General features: G+C 43.7%; 1 protein-coding gene across 5 annotated transcripts in view; it reads right to left on the bottom strand.

The window, feature by feature from the left end:
• The window catches only part of DGKZ (diacylglycerol kinase zeta), a 35326-nt gene continuing 14445 nt past the window's right edge, over nt 1–20881 (bottom strand). The window contains exons 1-32 of one of the 5 annotated variants that reach the window (XM_053448370.1): nt 19642–20217; nt 17554–17653; nt 17208–17303; nt 15686–15763; nt 15088–15144; nt 14827–14895; nt 14565–14636; nt 13718–13834; nt 13556–13627; nt 13174–13269; nt 13004–13086; nt 12745–12805; nt 12396–12509; nt 11826–11966; nt 11608–11686; nt 11353–11408; nt 11183–11245; nt 10999–11072; nt 10509–10620; nt 10049–10248; nt 9653–9753; nt 9079–9158; nt 6829–6873; nt 6489–6558; nt 6194–6234; nt 5800–6053; nt 5483–5514; nt 5033–5076; nt 4679–4799; nt 4010–4046; nt 2603–2702; nt 1–1461 (exon numbers count right to left, since the gene is read on the bottom strand). In XM_053448370.1, coding sequence (XP_053304345.1) covers nt 1345–1461; nt 2603–2702; nt 4010–4046; nt 4679–4799; nt 5033–5076; nt 5483–5514; nt 5800–6053; nt 6194–6234; nt 6489–6558; nt 6829–6873; nt 9079–9158; nt 9653–9753; nt 10049–10248; nt 10509–10620; nt 10999–11072; nt 11183–11245; nt 11353–11408; nt 11608–11686; nt 11826–11966; nt 12396–12509; nt 12745–12805; nt 13004–13086; nt 13174–13269; nt 13556–13627; nt 13718–13834; nt 14565–14636; nt 14827–14895; nt 15088–15144; nt 15686–15763; nt 17208–17303; nt 17554–17653; nt 19642–20195 — 3336 coding nt within the window. In that variant the 5' untranslated portion in view covers nt 20196–20217 and the 3' untranslated portion in view covers nt 1–1344. Of the gene's footprint in view, nt 1462–2602; nt 2703–4009; nt 4047–4678; nt 4800–5032; nt 5077–5482; nt 5515–5799; nt 6054–6193; nt 6235–6488; nt 6559–6828; nt 6874–9078; nt 9159–9652; nt 9754–10048; nt 10249–10508; nt 10621–10998; nt 11073–11182; nt 11246–11352; nt 11409–11607; nt 11687–11825; nt 11967–12395; nt 12510–12744; nt 12806–13003; nt 13087–13173; nt 13270–13555; nt 13628–13717; nt 13835–14564; nt 14637–14826; nt 14896–15087; nt 15145–15685; nt 15764–17207; nt 17304–17553; nt 17654–19641; nt 20218–20881 lie in introns of those variants that run through there. The other 4 variants (XM_053448371.1, XM_053448374.1, XM_053448372.1 and 1 more) reach the window with 4 other exon arrangements.

The following is a 20881-nucleotide window of genomic DNA, read 5'->3' as shown; positions in this document are numbered from 1 at the left end:
TTTAAAACCCACACTATGAAATTGGGTAAAACTAAAAAGATTTAAAAAGTTCTACTTCCCCCGTTACAATGTTCGTCATTAATACAAAAGACAAATGCACATGTTGATAAAAATATGCAATAAGTTAAAATAAAACACTCAAAAAAAAAAAAAAAATATCAACAAACGAGTTAAAAATCTTATCTAACAAACGGTCTCAGTTGTAGAGTTCATCGACCCCGTTACTGAAAGCGGGGTAAGAATGACCATCATGATAACTACTAGGTTGCCCTCGAAGGTAAGAGGGGGGGGCAGTGCCTGCTGTATAGTAGCTGAGATGGACCAAAATAGGACAGACTCAAACTTCCCAACATGCAGCAGTGACGGAGCCACGACGGCCAAGTGTAAACATAGTTTATCACCCCTACTGCAAGCAACACAAGCACTCAGGACAAAGGGTCTCACCTGGACCTAAACCGTATGTACAAAAACTCTGAAGCCGATATATTTCTATTCACAGGTAAATGGACATCGAATACAGTAGACACCAATCTATCAGGTAGGTTTCCTCGCTAAGCACACACAGAAGTGCCTAGAGCTACACAGCACAACCTCGCACGACAGGTAAAACGACACCAGCCTCGGCTGGGAGCGGGACGTCGAAACACGGAACATGTAAACTCGGCCGCCGTGTAGAGACCCAAGTGCAAGGCCGGGCCGTAAAGGGAGCGCGAGACGTAAGCACTAGGCTTTCCGAAGCAGGATAATAAAGAATACAAGTCGTTCTCTGAACAGGGGCCGCGGGGGCACAACCTAGGCTAATATTAATAGACCCAAAAATTACAGGAGGCTTGGGGATTTGCACAGTGAGCAGGTCGCTAAGAGGGGAGCGGAATTATCGGAAGCATGACAAGAGTTCCTTCGCAGGATTTCTAGGGTAACGGGATTGCTAAATAGTATAAGACAATGGCGCGGCTCCCCGTAGGAAAAACAAAAGGGAATTAACCTTCGTAGCAAGCGTAAACAGTATGGAGCTGGTTCTTCCATTAAGGAAGCCGATTGATGCCGGTGTGAGTTGAGTTCCGATGATCCACACAATGATAACTCCTGCTCTGCGGAGCTGGGATAACCGGTCCGGCGTTCCATGCTCCAGAGATGCCCAGAACGTACCCTACAGGGAACGGGCAGAATTCGGTAGGTGTACGGTGTGCTTCGTTTGGAGGTAGGGAGAGAAGAACGCTAAGGCCTAAGGGAACAAGAAGGTGCAGATATCCCACCGGAGGGACGAGGACGTTTAGGATTGCGGAAAAAGAATTTCAAGTCTCTTTCTGTGATTCGGCTCTTCTCTTCTCCCGCGCGGAGGGGTCACACGGCCGTCTCCTGGTCCTCCCTCTGTATCATTTGGTAGTGCTGTCTGTTTTCCAGGTAGGCGGCGAGCTCCGGATCCTTCGCTTTCTCAGCGCGGTTTTTAGGGGTGTCCCCCTAGAAAATACAAATGTCACGGAACGTGTAAGTGTTAAGTGACTCAAACGAACTTAAAATTCTAGACATAATTAAATGATTCTCTCTCTTCATTACGGATGTATGACATACATGTTTAGGGTACATGCATGTACCGCTTAACCTATATGGCGCCAGTCACTTTATGCCCCGGCATCCGAATAGTTAACACTTCACTTACATAAGCAACCTCAAATAAATCTTTCCTGCCAATAAAAAACCAAAACACTTTGGTATTCCGAGTTCGCCTCTTCCGTCTGGCTGAAGTTCCTTTGTCTTCTGTATCTTTTTCAGATTATGATAGTTACTGGAAGAACGTGAGTCATCTCGTTAGCGGGAATGGGAGCGGGGCGGGAACGGGAGCGGGGCGTTATGGCAGGTCTCAGACGCCGTGTCCGGATTGTGTGTGTTAGGAGGTGATGGATTGATGGATCGCAGAGATGCGGTCCTGTGTCCAGGCACGCATCAGGTGGGATGAAGCTAAGAACGTGCGCGTCATAGGAGTTCAGTAATCATTAAGGTACGGCACGTGGACAGGGAACCAGACAAAGGGATGAAAAGCAGGGTGCAGCGCCAGGGGGTGCCAACCAAAATGTTCTGGGCAGCAGAGGGCACCGGGTGTTCCGGGGGGCGCAGTGCGGAGCCTTGGGAGACATAAAGCGCAATCATCTCAAATCTTTCCAAAGTAAGCAAAGTACCAGCGTCTGAGGAATGCGGAGTGAAACCTGCAGCTGCGGGGAGGGACGGGGAGGGATGGGGCAGGAGGGGGACCTTTAGCCTGCAGCTGTCTGGAATTTCAGCTTCTGTCTCAGCCCCCTCTCCATACACTTCCCGCTCCCTCCCCCCCACCGCCTCCTGCCTCACACCCCTGGGATTCCTACCACTCACCTCTGTATCAGCAGCTGTCATAGTCTGGAGGGGGTGTAAAGATACATGGGGGGGGGGCATCTCAACTGAAATTATTAACTATGCTAGCCTTAGAACATAACATTGTTACACATTAACCGTAGACCATCGCTTTCAAGCAACTTGGTCCGTCCATGAAAAAGGCGGACTGTGCTGTACCACCAACACAAATCCCGCCGGTCGGCCCCGACATCCCCAGAGCCGTCCACCGGGTTACCTGCAAGTCCGTCTTCATGAGCGACGCTCCGGCCTCCACGATGTAATGGCAAATGGTGCGCTGCCGCAAAGCCGCCGCAAGATGCAAACTGGTTTCCCCGCTGCAGACGCAAGAAAAGGAAAGAGAACTTTTAACCTCTTTCAGGCTAAAGGGGCAGCAACGGCTCGGTCAGACCCTCATTTGAAAAACAAAAAAAGAAGGTGTGAGGGGCCATAGAACCATCATTGACAAATGGGGGTCATTAACATCTTCAGGACTGACGAATTCACATGGCTCAGCACTCAGAAATCAAATCAATGAACAAGGCAATTTCCATTCTAATTACCTACTGCTTTATATATTTCATGACCGCCTCTGGAAAGGCAGCTAAAAGTTTTGGTTTTGTTAGGGATTTGGAGGGTCACTTTAACCCCTTAAAGGACAATGGGCGGTCCCTAAACCCATTGAAAAGAATGCATATTGAGCCCGTACATGTACGGGCTTTGTCATTAAGGGGTTAAAGATCGATGCGCTAAAGATGGACTCCTCGGTGGGAAGGGGACAGGGTGACCCACAGCAGGCTGTCCCCACCTGGCCACGTCAGTGATGGGATCCTACCGTCGCTGTGACAAATGGCAGAACGGACCACGAGGTCAACAGGTGGTCATTTCAGATATTGGGAAGAACCTGTCGTGGGTTCTCCCGACAGGTTTAGGGCAGCCACATCGGCCATTAAAAACCCAGGTTGACCCAGAAGAGTTTGTACCTCTCCATCATACTTCAATTTACAAAAACGCACTGCTTTACTTTACTTTTAATCTATTCTGACTATTTAATTGCTTGAATGTTACATAGCTCTGGGGGGTTTTAGTCAAAGGCTGTCTGACCAGCAGCAGGTAGAATTTGTTTGCTCTTATGAACGGCCAATACATCCAACGCGTCCAAATTTATTTCCCGATGTACCTTTTCTTTTATTTTAAGAGTTGGGGCAAAATACGGCACATAATTGTTCGCAGTTCAACCACGAAGGTAAACTGTTGGACACGGAGACTGTATGTCTGACGGCTACAAAAAGCTCTGCAATGCCTTTGATACATTCATTAGCTTTACTACTAATGGAGAAAATGCGATCAATGCATATAATGGAAGAAATATGTTTTTTGTTATGTCATGTTTTTTGTAAAAACAAAAACAAACAAAAAAAAAACCCAAAACAATTGTTGGCTACTGGGTATCAAATATCAGAGCACTTTTATACTGTTTAAAGTCTCTAGAAGAGAGGTCGGCTGCGGGCCCCCAGCTGCCATAATAATACTGAAAAGACAGTTTTGAGCTTTGCGTACCCTTGCAGTTTAATGAACAATATTAACCATTTCTAGACTTTTGATTCAAGCCCAGGCAATGAATGCAGGCAGAGGCAAGACTCACTTTTTCAATTCGGCAACATCCAGGATTTCAGGCGGAGCTAAAATATACAAAAGAAGAACGATCAGAAAAATAATAAATTGTAGAAGAGAAGTGAAGATATGTAACAGGAGGTGTGGCATAAAAAAACAATATGAAGGGAAAGTGAATTACAATGAACAGAAAGGAGTAAGAACAGCCGATGCTCTTAGGAGAGGTCTGGGGGGGGAGACAAAATTGCCACATGAAATCAGCTCTTGCAGACGCCAGAACAGCAAAGATCACAAGTCTTTAATGAGGATAATTAGAACATATGCAGCCTGCCGAGCGTCCAATAAACAGCAGAACGCACAGAACGCTGGTAACTGTAGCAAGTTACTTGTGAACTTATGGATGAGAAACAGGGCTGTAAGTCAACAAAAGGCTTGATGATGTGTGTGTGTGTGTGTTAGTGTGTGTGTGAGTGTGTGTGTGTGTGAGTGTGAACAAAAAACGCCTTATATGTTACATGCTGTAGAATGGTGGCCTTGGGAAAATAGATTTTTTTTAAAGAGATAAAGATAATGAGAACGGCATAATTTCATGTGGAACCTGAGAGTCAAGACATCAAAAAAAAAATAGTCAGGAGGGGAATGAAGCACAGTGCGCTCAGGTCAGTGGAGGGGTATGGTGGGGATCGGCGTTGCCACATACCATGCTCAAGAATATACTTGACGATGTCTTTACTCCCGGAGCTGACCGCATGATGCAGTACGGTGTAGCCGCCGGTGTCTCGCAGCGTAAGACTGCCTCCCGCGCGATGAGCCTCTCTGAACTGGGACCACAAAACACACAAGCAGGTGTAACACTGCGTCACAACAAACAACAACAACAACTGCACCTTCTCAACACACAGCTTCTGCCTGAAAACGTCTTTTTACCAACTGAGTTTTTAATAAACCTCCATGACAGTTTCCATCTCTAGCAGAACCCATCGATGCATTTCTACCTGGTCAGGGCCTTTATCAACATCACACAACCAACGCTTCGTTAACACAGTAATCATACCTTTTCAAGGTCATCATTCTTTGCAGCCTCCACTAAAAGGTCATCTAAAAAGTTCACAGAAACCAAGAGTTATTGAGGACAATGCTCTAGAATGATACAACATAGAACATTCACAAAAGTATAAAGAGATGTAATGGTACTGTCCACGCACAACCATTACGAGTACCTTCCTGGCTACTGAGATATATACTATACTAATTATATTATATTATATTATATATATATATATATATATATATATATATACACACACACGATATATACTAATTATATTAATATATATATATATATATATATATTAATATATATATATATATATATATATATATATATCAGTAACCATATGTTCTTTGCCACCAAAGAAGGCTTTCCCCTTAATTGTTAAATGAAGCAGCCATGATGCATCCTACTGTTATAAACAAAACCAGACACGGACACTGCGACACTTACCAGGCTGGCAATCTGAGATGTCCATAGAAATTCTGCAAAATGAAGAAAGAGATGTTGATTTATTTTTATTAAGACCACCAACCCCTCAACCCCTCAACCCCCCCCCCGGGCACATGTTGGATGAAGGGATCAATCTGTTTTCACACTATACATTTTTGACAGCCTTGATAAAGTCTGGATCTCCAAAGCTTCAGGCAAAAGGCTGGAACCTCATAACCGAAAAGCTACATTTTATACAATACCGTCATAAACTCAACCCTAACAGTGGCCCTTTTAACAGATTTTAGCAGATTTCTTCCAACTATCTCTCAAAGTACCCGTTATCGTCGTGGGCTCCTAGTTTGCTGGTAGAGCCCAGGAGAGGTCCCTGTTGTGGCTCGGAGAGGGCTGGCGATTCTGGGGGAGAGACCGGTGGAGGAGGAAAGTGGAAATGTTGACTGGAGGGACGCAACGAGTGGTCTTCAGAGTCAGGAATTACGGGAGAGGTTCCTACGGACTGGGTAATGATCAGCTCCGGGTCCAGAACGTAGAGTTCATCCTGGCAGATCTCAAGCACGTAATTTAGATGTTCCTGGAAGAAAAACAGTTATAGGTGACTTTTGGGAGGTCTGTCTACAGAATTATCTTCAGCGGAACATCAAAAGTAGACGCAGTAGGAGGAGGCTCCATAAGAACAAGAACAATAAGAATAAGAACAACGAGCCTTCTCACCTGTGCACGGTCAATCCTATAGAAGCGGTCTGCAGTGGTTGCTGAAGGAAAGAATGAATGGTCACGAGATTTAGGGTACGGATTAAAACTCAAAAACACAATTTAGCAGGGGATGGATCATAAGACTTACTTGGGGCAGAGGTGCAAAAACAGCATTATTTGTTTTCTGGTGCTGGTATAAGAAGCCACGGACTAGTGGCTGCGTTAAACAATTTCTACCGATGCCATGTTTGACTTCATATGTACATAACAGAGTTTTGATTTACAAATATGTTCCCGATTCAGCAATACTCACAGTCCAGGAAACACCATTTAGGGGACAGCTTCTGCGAGGACACATTTGGGGATCTGTTTGTTCCATCCTCCTGGAAACAAGAAATTCTTTAGAAAAGTATCGCATTTTCAGCGGCGTACGATCAGACACAGATAAAGATATAGTTTTATACCGCCCAACATGGTCTAGAAGAACTTTGTCCACATACTGAATATAAACATGGCTGAAGACCAAAGTTCTTTAATGCCATACCATGCAAACAACTTCTACTATCATTAGACGAAACATGCACACAGCACACACAGACACAGCACACACAGACACAACACGCACTATGCACCGCACGAGGGCCAGCACACACCTTCAGATCGAGGCGCTGCAAGATTGCAGGATACGAAGGGAAGTCCTGGGGAGAAAGAAGCGCGTCACCTCAACCCCCAGGAACAATACGGATAACAAGAAGGGAATTGCTCCCCAGAGATGGGTATAAAATATTCAGAGGGTAACAGCTTGCCCTAACAGGTTTGAATACAGCAAAAATAAGCATGGGTCACTGTTACGGTGCTGCTATTGATATGTAAATCTGTAGGAATGACGTCTAATGCCAAGCCTTTTCAGGGCAAAAAAAAACAGGAATATTCAGAGTATTACAGGGTTTTGAACCACAGCGGAGGATCCCGTTTGGACACGGAGATACGGTCTCTGCTAGTCTCTACAAGAAAGGCAACAGTATAGTAATTTTCTTTTTTGGTGAAAGAAAACTATGGACAGTGCTTAAAAAAAAAAAAGAGAGAAAAAAAGAACCGTTTTAACATCCCCCTTTTATTATAGTGCCACTTATGTTATCACTATATTGGATTTAATTCATATAGATACTGATGGAAAATGGAATTGTGTATTGTGGGTCTGAAGAAAGCTAAAGTGCATCAAACAATTATACACCTTTATTATACATAAGACTCAAGTCGATGTTAATACCACAGAGTCTTATGGATTCCATATGTTTATTCTCTCTACTGTTATAAGTAAACTGGGCATTGCAGGGACTCAGAATTATGTCTCGGAATATCAGATCTGCGTTCTAAGAAAATTCCACGTTCTAGCATCCTGCAGCAAATAATGCAACAAAAATAATAAATTATATATTATAGCTCCTGCAAATATATAATAAATTAAATAATAGACTTGGAATGTTTTTTTGGGGGGGGTATAAAGGTGTTTGCCGGGTGAACCGGGATTCCAGTTGTATTTCCGCAGTTGTGCGAGTGAAGGTGTCACCGCAGCCGGTTCCCCGCCGAGTCCTCGGGATTCTACGCCAAGCTAAATAAATTTAAATCCATTTTGGATGACCTCAGCTCTCTGTGCAGGGGGCATGGAGAGGGGGAGAGAGAGAGGTGATGGGAGGAATAAAGGCGCGGGTTTGGGATTCTGCCACATAAAACAGCTCACTCCAGATTAATCTACAATACAAATGATTTCCATGATGTCAGCGTGTCCCTGCAGTGACACATATGTTCGGATCATGTGCAACAGGGCATCGGAGCTGCAGGCGCGCATGAAAATGGTACCGTGCCCTGGGAATCCCGCTAAGCGGTTGTGTCCATTTGCACAAGCAGTATAGCGCCTCTTGCAGGAGATATACAGATGAGCAGCTTTGCGTGAGTAAAACACATTATATATATATATATATATATATATATATATATATATAATCTAAGAGCAGACGCTTTGCTACACTGTTTCCATATAAAACTTGCGTTCTTAGCGGAACTATGATACATAAGCAATATGATTTCTGAATAAACACAATGCTAAGCAAATTATTTCATGTACTTGTATTATTTGATGTGCGTGATATGAACAGACACTGTTCTGTGGTACCTTACATCTGTGGAGGGGGGATAATGGGAATCTGGCATACATGACAATGACAGATGTCTTTGTGGTTTCACAACACACAAAATATTTGTCATGCGGCTCAACCGTAAGGGTTATGGCGAATGAGTCTGAAAGGAAGTATTGTAGGAATGGGTGCTTCTCTGTGGTCACAAGCCACATACTTGAGTGCTTGCATGTAGAGATTAGGCGTCTGGGAGAGATTGCCATCAGTACTTTATGATTTTAGGGGTCCAGAAGGTGCTTTAAGACGGCTTAAACCCTGTAAACGCCGGGTTGTTGAGCAAACGAAAAGAGATCGTACGGATCATCATCAGGAGCTGCATGCCCACGTCTGAACTCGCCAGTTTGGTGCCAGAAAAGTACCAGACACCGAGCAACCGGCAGCCCTCTTATTATTTGCTAAACTACAGTTCCCTCCTCATCCTACTTTCTAGACTCCAGTAAAAGCTGATGGTTGTTAATGATAAACCAGACTGAGCATAGGGACTAAAGAGAGTCAATGCGGGGCCAAACAATGCTTAGAACAGAGGATGAAGGGGCCAGTGCGATGGCTTTAACCAGGAAAGGCAAGGTCTACTTTGTTGTAATAGACACTGGATGTACATACGCCGCCTGTAACTGGTTAATACCCCCCCTGTTCCCGTGTGCAGGGAAGGCTTCAGATTATGTATGCGGTCTCGGGTACGTATTTGTGGGTACAGCGTGTTCTTACCTCCTGCAGCCGCTGTATGTGTATGCGACAAGTCTCTAGATCGCTGTCTCCCGGGACCACAATAACTCCCAGTGGGATAGCTGCAATCACACAGAATCAAACAGAGAGCGAAAACATTAGAAGGAAGAGAAGATCCTTGAAAAGAAAAAAAGGAGGAGGACGCATGGGAGAATAAAAAAAAGAAGGTGGAAATAAACAGACATGAGTGAAAATAGAGCAAAGAGAGTGAGAAGGATCAAAGGTAATGAGAAGAGTGACATACTGGAAGAGAGAGAGGGATTGGAAAATGTATCCAGGCAGCGCATGTATACGGTGGCCCCCCCAAAAAAGCACATGCTCAATAGGTGCTTGTCAGTCCTGTTTAAACCATTAACAGTATATGCAACACCGAAATGCTTAGTAATGACCCGACAATCGTGGACTTAAAAATGGGGGTTGCGGGTAACGAACAGTAATAGGAAATCATTACATTTAATTTAAAAAAAAAAATCAGTCTGAAAAACTGCAAAAGTGACAGAATACGTATCGGTTCTAAAGGATGTTTCTTCTGTTATTGGATGTACACAATACTCACAAGCCTCTCTTAGCTTCTCCTTGTCGTAGTGCAAGGCCTCATAGTCGTGCATGGAGATGCGGTTCACTCGCAAACGCAACCTGTCTGGGACCGGCTGCTGACTAAGTAGACAAACACACAGCACCAAAACATAGGTAAGGAATTGGTCATAAGGAGGTATAGTCTCAGGGGTTTTCAGAAACTGTTTTTTTATATGCAATCGGTCACTTACAGAGCAATTGGAAATATATATATATGTTTTGCATATGAAATATTTGTTCCTGGACAGGTGAGACACATTGTGTTTGGGATTAGAAATAGAGTTTTGCGTTCAACATTACAAGACAAAGATGTCCATCCCCAATGCTGTACAATGTATGATTGAATATGCAGGTAGTCAGCCTTTGGGTCACTCACTCGTTGAGCAGAGGAACCGATGTTCGCCTCTTGGTTTTCTGTACAAGGTTGGCTTGATTTCTCAGGGTGATCTTCACTACGGATGGTTCTAATTTGCACGGCTCTCCGTCTACCTGCACTGGAATGGACTTGTACGTGCTGAGCAGAACCTCCCGACATTGGTGCAGGCGCTCACCGTGTCCCCCAACCTGCAGAGCGGCCTAACCCGGCAGAGACGAGGGTGGGAAATAAGTCAGGCAGCTGGTCGATACTGGAGCAACATAATCAGCATGGAGGGTAATAGGAAGCATTGCCAAAGGGGTATGTGGGGCATATTAAGCCACATACAAAGCAGTAGCTGTAGAAAGGTGTGGGGCAATGTCTGTGCTAATCAGGCGTGCAAATGCCCCCAAAGACACATGCAGGCATTCGTTTAAAGAAAGACGCATTTAGAACATGGGTAAAAATAAATGCATAGTACCAAAGACGCCATGGTGAACCCAATCACTTCAATGCATCCATCGTCGTGCCTCTGAGGTTCAAAATCATGGTGCTCCCCTGGATTCCCCCACGGCATGGTGCCAGCACAATACCTGTAACAGAGAATGCAGCTCACTTTAGCTTAGACTAAAACTGGATACTTTACCGGGCCACACATGGCTGGCAGAAGAATATGTGACCTACGGCCCCTGCCTGTGACGAGAAATGAATTGTGGGAGAGTTACGGGCTGGCTAATCTCCATGTACATGGTGTCAGTTATCACATCTGAACCTTTGGCTACGGGCCCACCTTAATCAAAAAACGAGGAGAGATTGCGGACCCAACAAAGCATCTAAACGAAAAGATGAACACCATTCAAAGCCGGGAGAATGCTAAACTTCATGAAGTGTGCTGGGTTTTATTGAAAACTTTGTGAAGATGAACTAAAGGTTTGGGAACTCGCACTTACGACTTAATACAGACTATTTACCTGGGAATGTTGAGAAATAATAAGCACTGTAACTTGAGCTCCTGGATTTTTGCAGTCAGGTCCGTGCCATCGCACTGCGCGGGGACAGAATTTGGGTTAGTGAGATCGATTTGAAACATAAGCGCACGCTCGCGTCTTTTCTTTTTTCTTCTTCAACATAAAAATCTGCCAGCTAAATACTCACCACGACTCTGATATGTTTAGCCAAGTCCCGGGAGCTGCCGGTAAGGAAATCTGAGAACGCCGTCTGTGTAAAGAATGAAAGCAATTGGGAAGGGGTAATAAGTAGGTAGGGGAGAATGATGGGGGGGGGGGAAACTGGAGAGAAAAAAAAACAGTAAGCAAAACACTTACCCCAGCGTAGAACATCTTATTACGGAAACGGCTGTTAAATTTTTCAGGTTTAGCCTCTGAGGACAATAAGAGAAAGTATTACAAAGAACAGTCCAAAAGTATCAAACGACAAGTGAAAAAATAGTCAACACACTAACACTAGCTAATAATTCTCTTTCCCGTTGATATGTCACAACTGTAATGGTCACGGGCAGTCACACATCACAATTGTCACAAGTGCACATAATTTAATGTAATAGTTTAAATATCAGATACCTCGGGATTCATGGAATTCCAGTGAGACGCGAGCATCAAACCCAAGGCTAAAATAATTATTGAACACATCCAAGGGCAGCTGCGGATGGAAAACAGGTAAAGAATTACATCTGGAGAGCCGTTAACCCGCTACTCAAATAGTTCTCGAGTTGGTGGCCTTGCCTTTTATAGCAATAATACTTTGCACTCTAATTCTGACCATGTATATATTTACTCACCTTATCTGTGGCCCCTTCCCCTCTATCCTCTTCACAGGCTTCGGGGTTTCTTTCCACTTCCAGATTCCATCGGTCCAACTGGACGACAGTCCCTTCTTCCACGTGGCTAAGGATCTTGGACAGAGGTTCGTCTGTATAACCCTGAGAGAATGGCGGGAAGATGAACATGGAACATGCGAAAGAGATCACGATCACATGTAAAAATGATTTTATTGCATCATAAAAACAGACAGAACCCGAAACACATTATTGTTACACCCACAAATTCTACTAGTGCAACATTTAAATCATTTTTATTAATTTTTTGGGGGTCCCAAAATGCACCGTCCCGTCCCCAGTCTTTGGCTGTTGCTATACGGACGCCATTGGTCATAAGATTTTGCATCTGGATCTCTGTAGCTTTAGAGACACCTAAAGTCTAACTAAAGAACTGCAGTTACAGACAGGACACAATAGTATCAGCGTTTATCCTGTAGCACCCCTGGTCATCGAGACACACGGGACAATATGGTATCCATATTCATGGCAAGTACAGTTCCCCAGAAAAAATAGAAATGGGGGATCACTCACTCCACCCCAGTTGAGGGTTCTGGCAAGGTCGTTCCCAGTCCCGAGAGGAAGAATGGCTACAGGAGGAGGGGGAAACAGGCGCAACTGGTCCAAAACAGAGAGGATCCAACCCACCTGCAGGACAAACAAGTGGAAGAGTTAAACATCTGTGGTCCCAACATCATGAGAATATCAGGAGAACCAGAGCGATCAGGAGGCACAAAAGAGGGACTAAAGGGAGAGACGTTTAAACTCGACAACAGGAATGACATATAACAAACCAGAGAAAAGGACCGACGAGCAAAAAGAGATGGGAAGAGAAAAAAAAAAAACAGAAAAGGAAGCAGAAGCACAAACACGAGTGACTCACGGTGCCATCTCCACCACATGCCAAGATTCTCAACGAGGGGACTTTCCTATACAATTCCAGCCTGCCAGGACGACAAGACGGAAACAAAGAGATCATCGTGAGATCAACACATCACAGGTACAACATAAAATAAAAACATGATCAACAATACACACATGAATGTGGAGGATACCCCTAAACATGACATGATTTATACTTTCTTACAAATCCAGCGTTACAACCATACTCAAGTAGGACTTTTAATATTTAAATAGCTTACGCTTCTTTCGGTCCACCCTGGCTCAGATCAAACACCTGCCTTGGGTTCAGATACCACATGCACGACTGGAGGATCTTCACCCCCTGTGGATGAAACGCACAACCGTTACGACACTTCAATCAGTGACAAAGCGAGGCAGGATGGATGTGCGGACGGGAGAGCATTCTCACCTGATTTCCACCGCTTTTTGGGTTGACAAAGACTAGGACAGGCTTCATTAACGGGCACGGAGCTGGTCTGATTATGAATGGGCGCAACCTGGGCTCCTGACGAGAAAAGAGAATTGCAATACAGAGCATTTGGACACCCAAGTACCAACGCTAGACCCGCCATGTTGACTCTTCAATACACAAGAAGGTAACATATGATTATACACATCACAAAATGTGGGTTTTCAAGAATGGCGTGAGGTTCTAAAGTGTGACTAGAAGCCTTATTTAATCTGTTATTGAACAGGTATCAAAAGTCAGTCATCCTAGAAGAGGTCCTATCCAACTGACCTAAACATTCCCGCGTACATCTGAAGACGGCAGCTGAGCTCTCCACGCTTACCTCCGCTCCCTTCTTGCTTGGTTTCCTCTTGAACGATGGCCTCTTTTTCTTTTTGCTAGACTTGATAGAACTCTGCCATGAAGGGAATAATAAAAATCGAACAATAAGTCTACGAAGGCAGAGGACAGAAGTGTGGTTATGAGAACAGGAATGAAAAGTCACCTGTGGCCGGCGTACTCTGATTATCCAGGTGGGGGGCACTATAACAGCAGCATGAGCTCCGAGGGAGCAGGGCTCTTCTATATGGTGCAGCATGAAGCAGGATACTTTGTTGTGATACTGAGTGACGAGATAGTTATAAGAAAATGAGAGACGTTAGAGGATGAAGTGAAACAGAATGAGATACACCGAACACTTTTTTATTTAAAATGAACTGTGTCTTAAAAAGGAAATCGTTGAGACGTGTTCCAACTTCAATGTAAAAGAAACAATGTTAACCCGGCATTATTTGGAAAACAGCTCGTCTGGTTCATAACTGACAAACAAAAAATTGGGGAGATCAAATCCATATCGCAGTATTCAGGATGGCTGCGAGGGACAAACCTGTTCAGTAAAATAAGTTTGTAATGGGTTATAAAATGTTACCAAAGAGGTACATTTCAGCAGATTTTAATAAATAGCTGCGGCAAACACATCAGAAATTCCACCGTGGTAAACCATTGAGAACAATATGTACTTCTTTAAAAGTATATTAAGACATTGATCACAATAACACTGTAGCATTTTTACTTTCTTACTATTAAACTGTCAAACAAATCAGGAATACCAGGGCATATAATAAAAAACACGATAAATAAAAATTGGTATATTTACCGCTTTACAAATATATGCTAAGCTATTACTAGGGAGCCTTATAATAACCGAGTAATAACTTTTATAAATGTTCTGCTGATGTGCAAAGTTACTGAACCCCGAACATAAGACAAGCGCTAGTATAACATAACAATAATATGAAACTACAAGAAACTAGTTAACATAAAATAAAGATAAGGAATTTCTGCCAACTTACTGCCAGTTTGCACCAGGAGCAGCTGATTGCAACAATTTCTTTGCTGTGAAAAGCAAACTTTTGCTGGAACCCCTGAAAGAGAGTAGATGTTATACAGCAAACTAGGTTATCGGATCAAGCTACTCATATCATCATTCCCTAACAGTGACTCTGACCTGCCATTATATCCCGGGGGCAATAAATCCCAGCAGCTGTACATAAGGGCAGGTTAGTCTATAAGCTCGATGCATGGTGGCCAAAGAGCGTTTAGTCTAAGACTCACCTTTCCGCATTGTTTGCACTTTCCAGCTTGCCGTCTCCGGTGAACCCAGTGATGCCTGACAGTGACTGGCTGTTTGAGATGAAGAATGAGAAAGTAAAATAATGGCTGCGGTGAGATATACAATAAACGTGAATACTTGGTACCCTTCAGTGGAGGTGGGTTCGGAGGCACAGAAAGTGGAAGAGAACACAGAACAAAGGCTACGTACAAATACAGACAGGGAGAGGAAAGAGATCTCGGGACCAAAGTGTGCCCTCTTACCTCTCGTATATTGCGGGAGCCAGACTCACGGAATGAAGGCTTACACCGAAAGTTTATCTGAAAATATTGTAGAGAAATGTATTTACCTTCCCTGCTTGTTGCAAACTATACCTTATAAGAAGTGTTTTTATTTTACACAGCACCGTAGTAACAATCTAAAGAGCTATGCGATGATCAGTATATACTTAATCAACCTATAGTTCATGTACTGGGATGTACTGGCCTTTATTAGATAAAATCCTAGGTTCATAGACTGCCACCTGTGCTGCATGGGTTCCTATATACATGTGGGCAGTAATTCATAAAGCCGGCACAGTGACCACCAAGGGTCTCCAGGGATTTTTAAAGAGATGCCCAGTTTGATATTTTAAATGTTTGCCCAAAACGTTAAGATGGAACTGAGCGTTAATTATAAATTAAGCTTTGCACTAAGTTTACATTAATATTTTGTCAATTTCTCTAGACACTAGTAAACGGAACATGTATATACAGCACGCTATAAATAGGCGAATGCAGTAAAAGGAAGAGCGGCACCCAAACAGCCCAAAGCCTAACTGTAACCCGGCGGTCAGGACACGGTTAACCTGCTGTCGCTCACCTTTTCAAGCTGCTCAATGCACGGTGTATGCACCACTATCTTACATGCCGCACACTTCCTCCTGGATGCCGACTTCTGCTGTTATGGGATTCGAAAACAAAAATTATTGTAACCTTACCAGAAAAACAAACAAACAAAAAAACAACTAAAGTTTGGAAACTTGATATTTCTTTCAAGCCATTAATGTAGAATTTGCAACTGTGGTTAAAATGTTATGAAAGGGAGAATACTACAACTGGATCATATCAGTCTATTTTACTGCTTAACAATAGAACTGGGAATTTAAACTCCAATCCCATCAGGAAGAGGATGGGGGGAGTCATAGATGGGAGCTACTTTTCTTTAGGATCTGCCCCCCTGACAATTCAATTAACAGAAACAAGAGGTAAGCAAGGCCCGGCTCACACAAATCTAGAAGGACGATCTGTTTTTGGACCAACAGAGCATCATCCATTTTTAGCTTATTATCAGATAATTACTTAGTATTTCCACCAGAGGGAGCCACCTCTACGACGGAGAAAAAGGTTCCATCTATCCTATACAGCTTGGATTTGTCTATGAGTTGCGATAAAGATGGCTCATTTCTGCAAAGGGGCAAACACTCCCAACAACAACAAAAAAAGCCAAAATACATACACCATGGTGTGAGGACAACCTGAAGGCTGCAGGATCTTAATGAACAGCAGCAGGAGGATAATCATGGAGTAGTTAACTAAGAGAGACTCGGGTTGTCTAGTCCTAACGCCTGCATTATAAAGTGAGTTGAGTTCCACCTGTATTTGTTCTTCCTTAAAGGTATCGCCTCTCAAATGTGACCGCTGATGGTGAAACACGGTGCACCACATCAGTAACGAAGTTATTGGTAACAGGGTGTTAAATGTTAAGCGATTAGCCTTTCAGAGCAGGATATCTGCCCTCTTTCACGCACCGTGACCCGATCTCGTTCCAATATACACCGACGCAGATCATTTGTACTGCGAAAACAGCTTTCTGCTAAATTCGTTTTAAACAATATTTACATCTGCATTGCAAAAGTTATCAATCCTCTCGGCCCAGGTGCTATGCTAAACGGTGTTTACATTTTGCATAAGCCCGTAAACCCCTAATGCAAAGTATAGGTCCGTGACACAATGTCTGCAGAGCATGGGAAGGCGAAGGGTTAAGAGTTAAAGTAACAGTCCTGCCGATAAATAATACCACTGTTCCCTTACGAGGTCTGATCACCACCAGACTTTGATACGACCTCCCAGTAGGTTTTAGGAAACCTTAGTTGACTTGTGCCAGATGTGCCCAGAGTGCCAGTTTTTGTTACCGGTATCGCGGGGGGGGGGGTAAATCGCTGCCGGTAAACGAGTGCCCAATGAATAAGTATTCTTGGTTTGGGAATCTGAGCCCGACGGCACTCAGAGAAGGACAACGGACAGAGAAGGAGAGGCAGCAAACACGCCTGTAACTGTGAACTGTATGCATGCAAACAAGTATTCTATCTATCTAGAAGCAGGTTACCCGAGTTCCTCCTTACCTGGATCTTGGCTGTGCAGTACTGCTCCCCGACATAACAAAAATCTCCAGACACGTTGGTCTCAAACCACAGGTGATCCCCATAAAGAGCAGATTCCTACAGAGAGACGGGAAAAGAAGACTTAAAACGCTTATCAGTCTGAGGAAGAACGGCGACCGAGGAGTTCTGGTTGTGACAGACAGACCGGGGCGAATGCAAGGTTTGGTTCCGGGGCAGATAGCAGATTAGACAGTACTGGGGTGAAGGCAGAGACTATAAGAGTAACGTAGAGCGCTACTGGGATCGAGGGTAAATTCTGCCTCAAAGCATTTACACAACAGACATCTACGGACCCGCAATTACTCACCGTCCAATCCACAGTGCTGCGCATGTGCGTCTCCGCGTCGCTGTGCAGGACGCTGGGAGAGGATACCAGGTGCTGGGCTCCAGATTTGGCAATAGCTTTTCTGCAAGACAAGAACACGGGTCTTACTCGGTCACGGGAGAGTCATTTCTCTACACGCGGTTACACGGCATATACATTAAATCCTGCAACAGGCTACAACACCCATATACACAAGCAACAATGTTACCTGTGCATTCTAACACATATATACATGTATAACAAAATACAATTAAACATTAAAAACCTTAAAAAATAAAAAAGCGGGGTGCGCGGGACGTTTCCCATACTCCTAGCACTCGAGGCCGCCGAATGTAACACTTTTTTTAACAGAACGCAGCATTCGAAACCCCATCCCGAGTACCACCGAAAACCCAAAGCCTTCCCAGAAATAAGTCTTCAATCATGTAAAAATGATTTGCGTTTCTTCCGGGAAACATCGATTCCGAGTATAATCAAAAACCCAAAAAATCCTTCCCAGGTTTAACCCTTCAAATAACTTGCATTGTTTTGTGGAAATCATTAATTGTCGTGTCGTTATTGTGGTGTTTTTATAAGACTAAAGAGGAAAGAATTAAAAAAAAAAAAAGGCACATCTGCTAAAGCAAAACTTATGCTTCGTCTAAGTGGAACAGCACCTTTAAGAGGTTCCGTTAAGGAACATGCCCTCCGTGTCGTGGAATTTATACCTGGGATTGGGAGCAAATGTAAAGTCCTGAGAGATTTATGAGATACGTATCCGAGAGCAGGCCCGGGCAATCCGAGGCAAACCCTCCGGAAAGGCAGATATTACGCAGGTGCCTGGCAGGAATGCCAGACGACGGGAAAAGGTCACCGTTCTAGAGCGTTACAAGTAAGCGAGCGCAGCCTTCCACGGTGTTTGGCTCACTCTAGAAAAACTCGGCTTCTAGAAGTCTCGAGTTGTGTTATGGAATATGCTGGATATATATAGATAGATAGATCTAGTGATATAGCTATATATATCTATAATATATATATATTTTTGTGTTTAATAATCTAAAATGTCTGTTCCTTTAAGATACTTTTTTTTGCAGTAGCCTGCATTGCAGAAGGTCGCTTCTATCATCATGAAGAGAAAGCAATGTGTTTTTTTTTTAAATAGATATTGCTCTTTTATATATTTATATATATATTTATATATATATATTATATATATATATGATATTTTTTTTAAATAGATATTGCATTTTAAAGTAGTATGTATATATATATATATATAAAAAATATATATATATAAAAACTTAGGTATTTATAACGTTTCACTATTTTCTATGCGGAGTTCTGTTGCATTAAGTCGCACCCTACAACGGAATGTGTCGGAGAGCAGCGACTGACAACCTTGAATGCAACCGCAAGGCCTTTTTGTTTATAAGCCGTATTAAGATAAAAGCCCTGCTCTGTCCTTTCCTCTTCAGCTGCTTTCAGGAAGGATATAATAGCCCAAATTATACTTTTATTCCAAAAAAAATAAAACAAACCCCCCCCCCCAATTAAAAGGAAGGCTACAATGGACAGATATTTGTCAATAACTTAGACAAACTCTGGAAGATGCACCCCTAGGATATATTCAAACACAATGACGTTCCTGCACGTTCGTGTTAGGGTCTACTTGGCTAAACATGCAAGACATTCCTTAAATTACTTTTCCCCCTCGCTGTATCTTCCATGAAGCAGATTACAAGGTGCCAAACCTTACAGATGGCGTGTTGATCAGACCGGAAAATGATTTCTGCGCTCAAGCAAATTAAAAGCCATGCGAGGATGGTATTGGAGTAAAGAAACTAAGAAGAGTCTAGTCTAAAGAGACTAAAAAAAAAAATGTGTTAAATTAAGTGGGAATATCGCTTAAATAGGTTATTCGCTAAGCGCCACAGCGTTCGTACGTTAGCGTGGTTTTAAGCAGAGGCCGTGTCCTTATCGGCAAACGTTCTTCTGCCTGAACATATGAAGCACATGGAAGAAACCAATTGTGGCATCGGACATGTACAGCGCTCCCTCCCTGTCCCTCTGTTTACACAGTGCTTTGCGTACAATGTTTGGTGTTTGGAGATGACCGGGCAGGCCTCGGGGTCAGAGAACTCTTTGTGGCTTCTCATCATTCCTACAGCTTCCTGAATATGATTATCTAGATTATCTTCTTCTTCATCAGACGTTTCTTCTACCAGGTCTTCCTCTTCTGAGCTCTCCTCTCTTTTCCTTGATACTTTCTTCATGGGGATGAGGCTGGCCAGAATCATGGAGGGTCCCATGAGCTGGCGGTCAATGGCGCGAAGCCTACCTCCGCGTCTCTTCTGCACGGCGAATCGGGGACTCAAGCCTGGAGTGGTGGTGCTTGACCTCCTACGTCCCTCTCTCCTCGCCCCGCGGCTTTGCGTGGCCAAACAGGGTGGGACAGGCTGGGTTTGGGCCACAGAACTCCGTCTCTGCGTGGAGAGAGAAGACGAAGCCAGGCCAGCACTGGACCGACGTCTAGCTTTCCCAGTGGTGATGGTCACGCTGCATCGACGGGAAGGCGGTGGGTAATAGGGCTCTGACGGAGGTGGTGCGGGCTTCTTCCGGAAGTGCCTTTTGAAAAATGTATCCATTGTAGTCTGATAGGAGATAGGATCTGGGGTAGAATGGCCTGGAGAAGTTGGGGCTGTAGACGTAGAAACCACCGTGTTAAAAAAATAAACAAAGAATATTAATTTTTAGAAATGGAAACGCTTATTTTAGTGTTTTCGCCCTCAGCGGATAATTTTTTTTCTAGCAGAACGCTTCTTTTCCCCAGTGCTTTCTGCATCAAACATTGATGCGGCAATAACAAATAAAGATTGGCTTCTGATACAATAACGTTACCATGTATCAGGTAAACCCTAAGCTGAGAAGAACAAGGAATCCGGACTGGGGAAGTCTATTTAAAGAAAGCCCCCAAAAACACTAAAATTAAGGCGTTCATTTCCAAGCATTAATATCCTTTCAAGCAGACACCTGCCTGATAGCAAAGAAACATCAGCAATGCCACAATAAATATATTTTATTCACAAGAAATATAAACCATGTTCACGAGAGGAAAACCGTTACAATGGAGCAATATTCTACAAACCATCATGGAGACTCTCTACCATCCAGAGGCTATAGGACCACAATCTGAGGAGCTGGTGTCACTTTCTCCATGCCATGGGAGACATGGGGTCATTGTGATAATAACTGGAGACCCTCAACCCCTATTCTCACCCGTTCTACTCGATATCATACTAGAAGTAAACCCGAGCTGGGAGGACACATTCTC

Source organism: Spea bombifrons, chromosome 10 (genome assembly GCF_027358695.1).
Source record: "Spea bombifrons isolate aSpeBom1 chromosome 10, aSpeBom1.2.pri, whole genome shotgun sequence".
Taxonomy (NCBI): domain Eukaryota; kingdom Metazoa; phylum Chordata; class Amphibia; order Anura; family Pelobatidae; genus Spea; species Spea bombifrons.
This window is presented reverse-complemented; position numbering and strand designations above follow the sequence as displayed.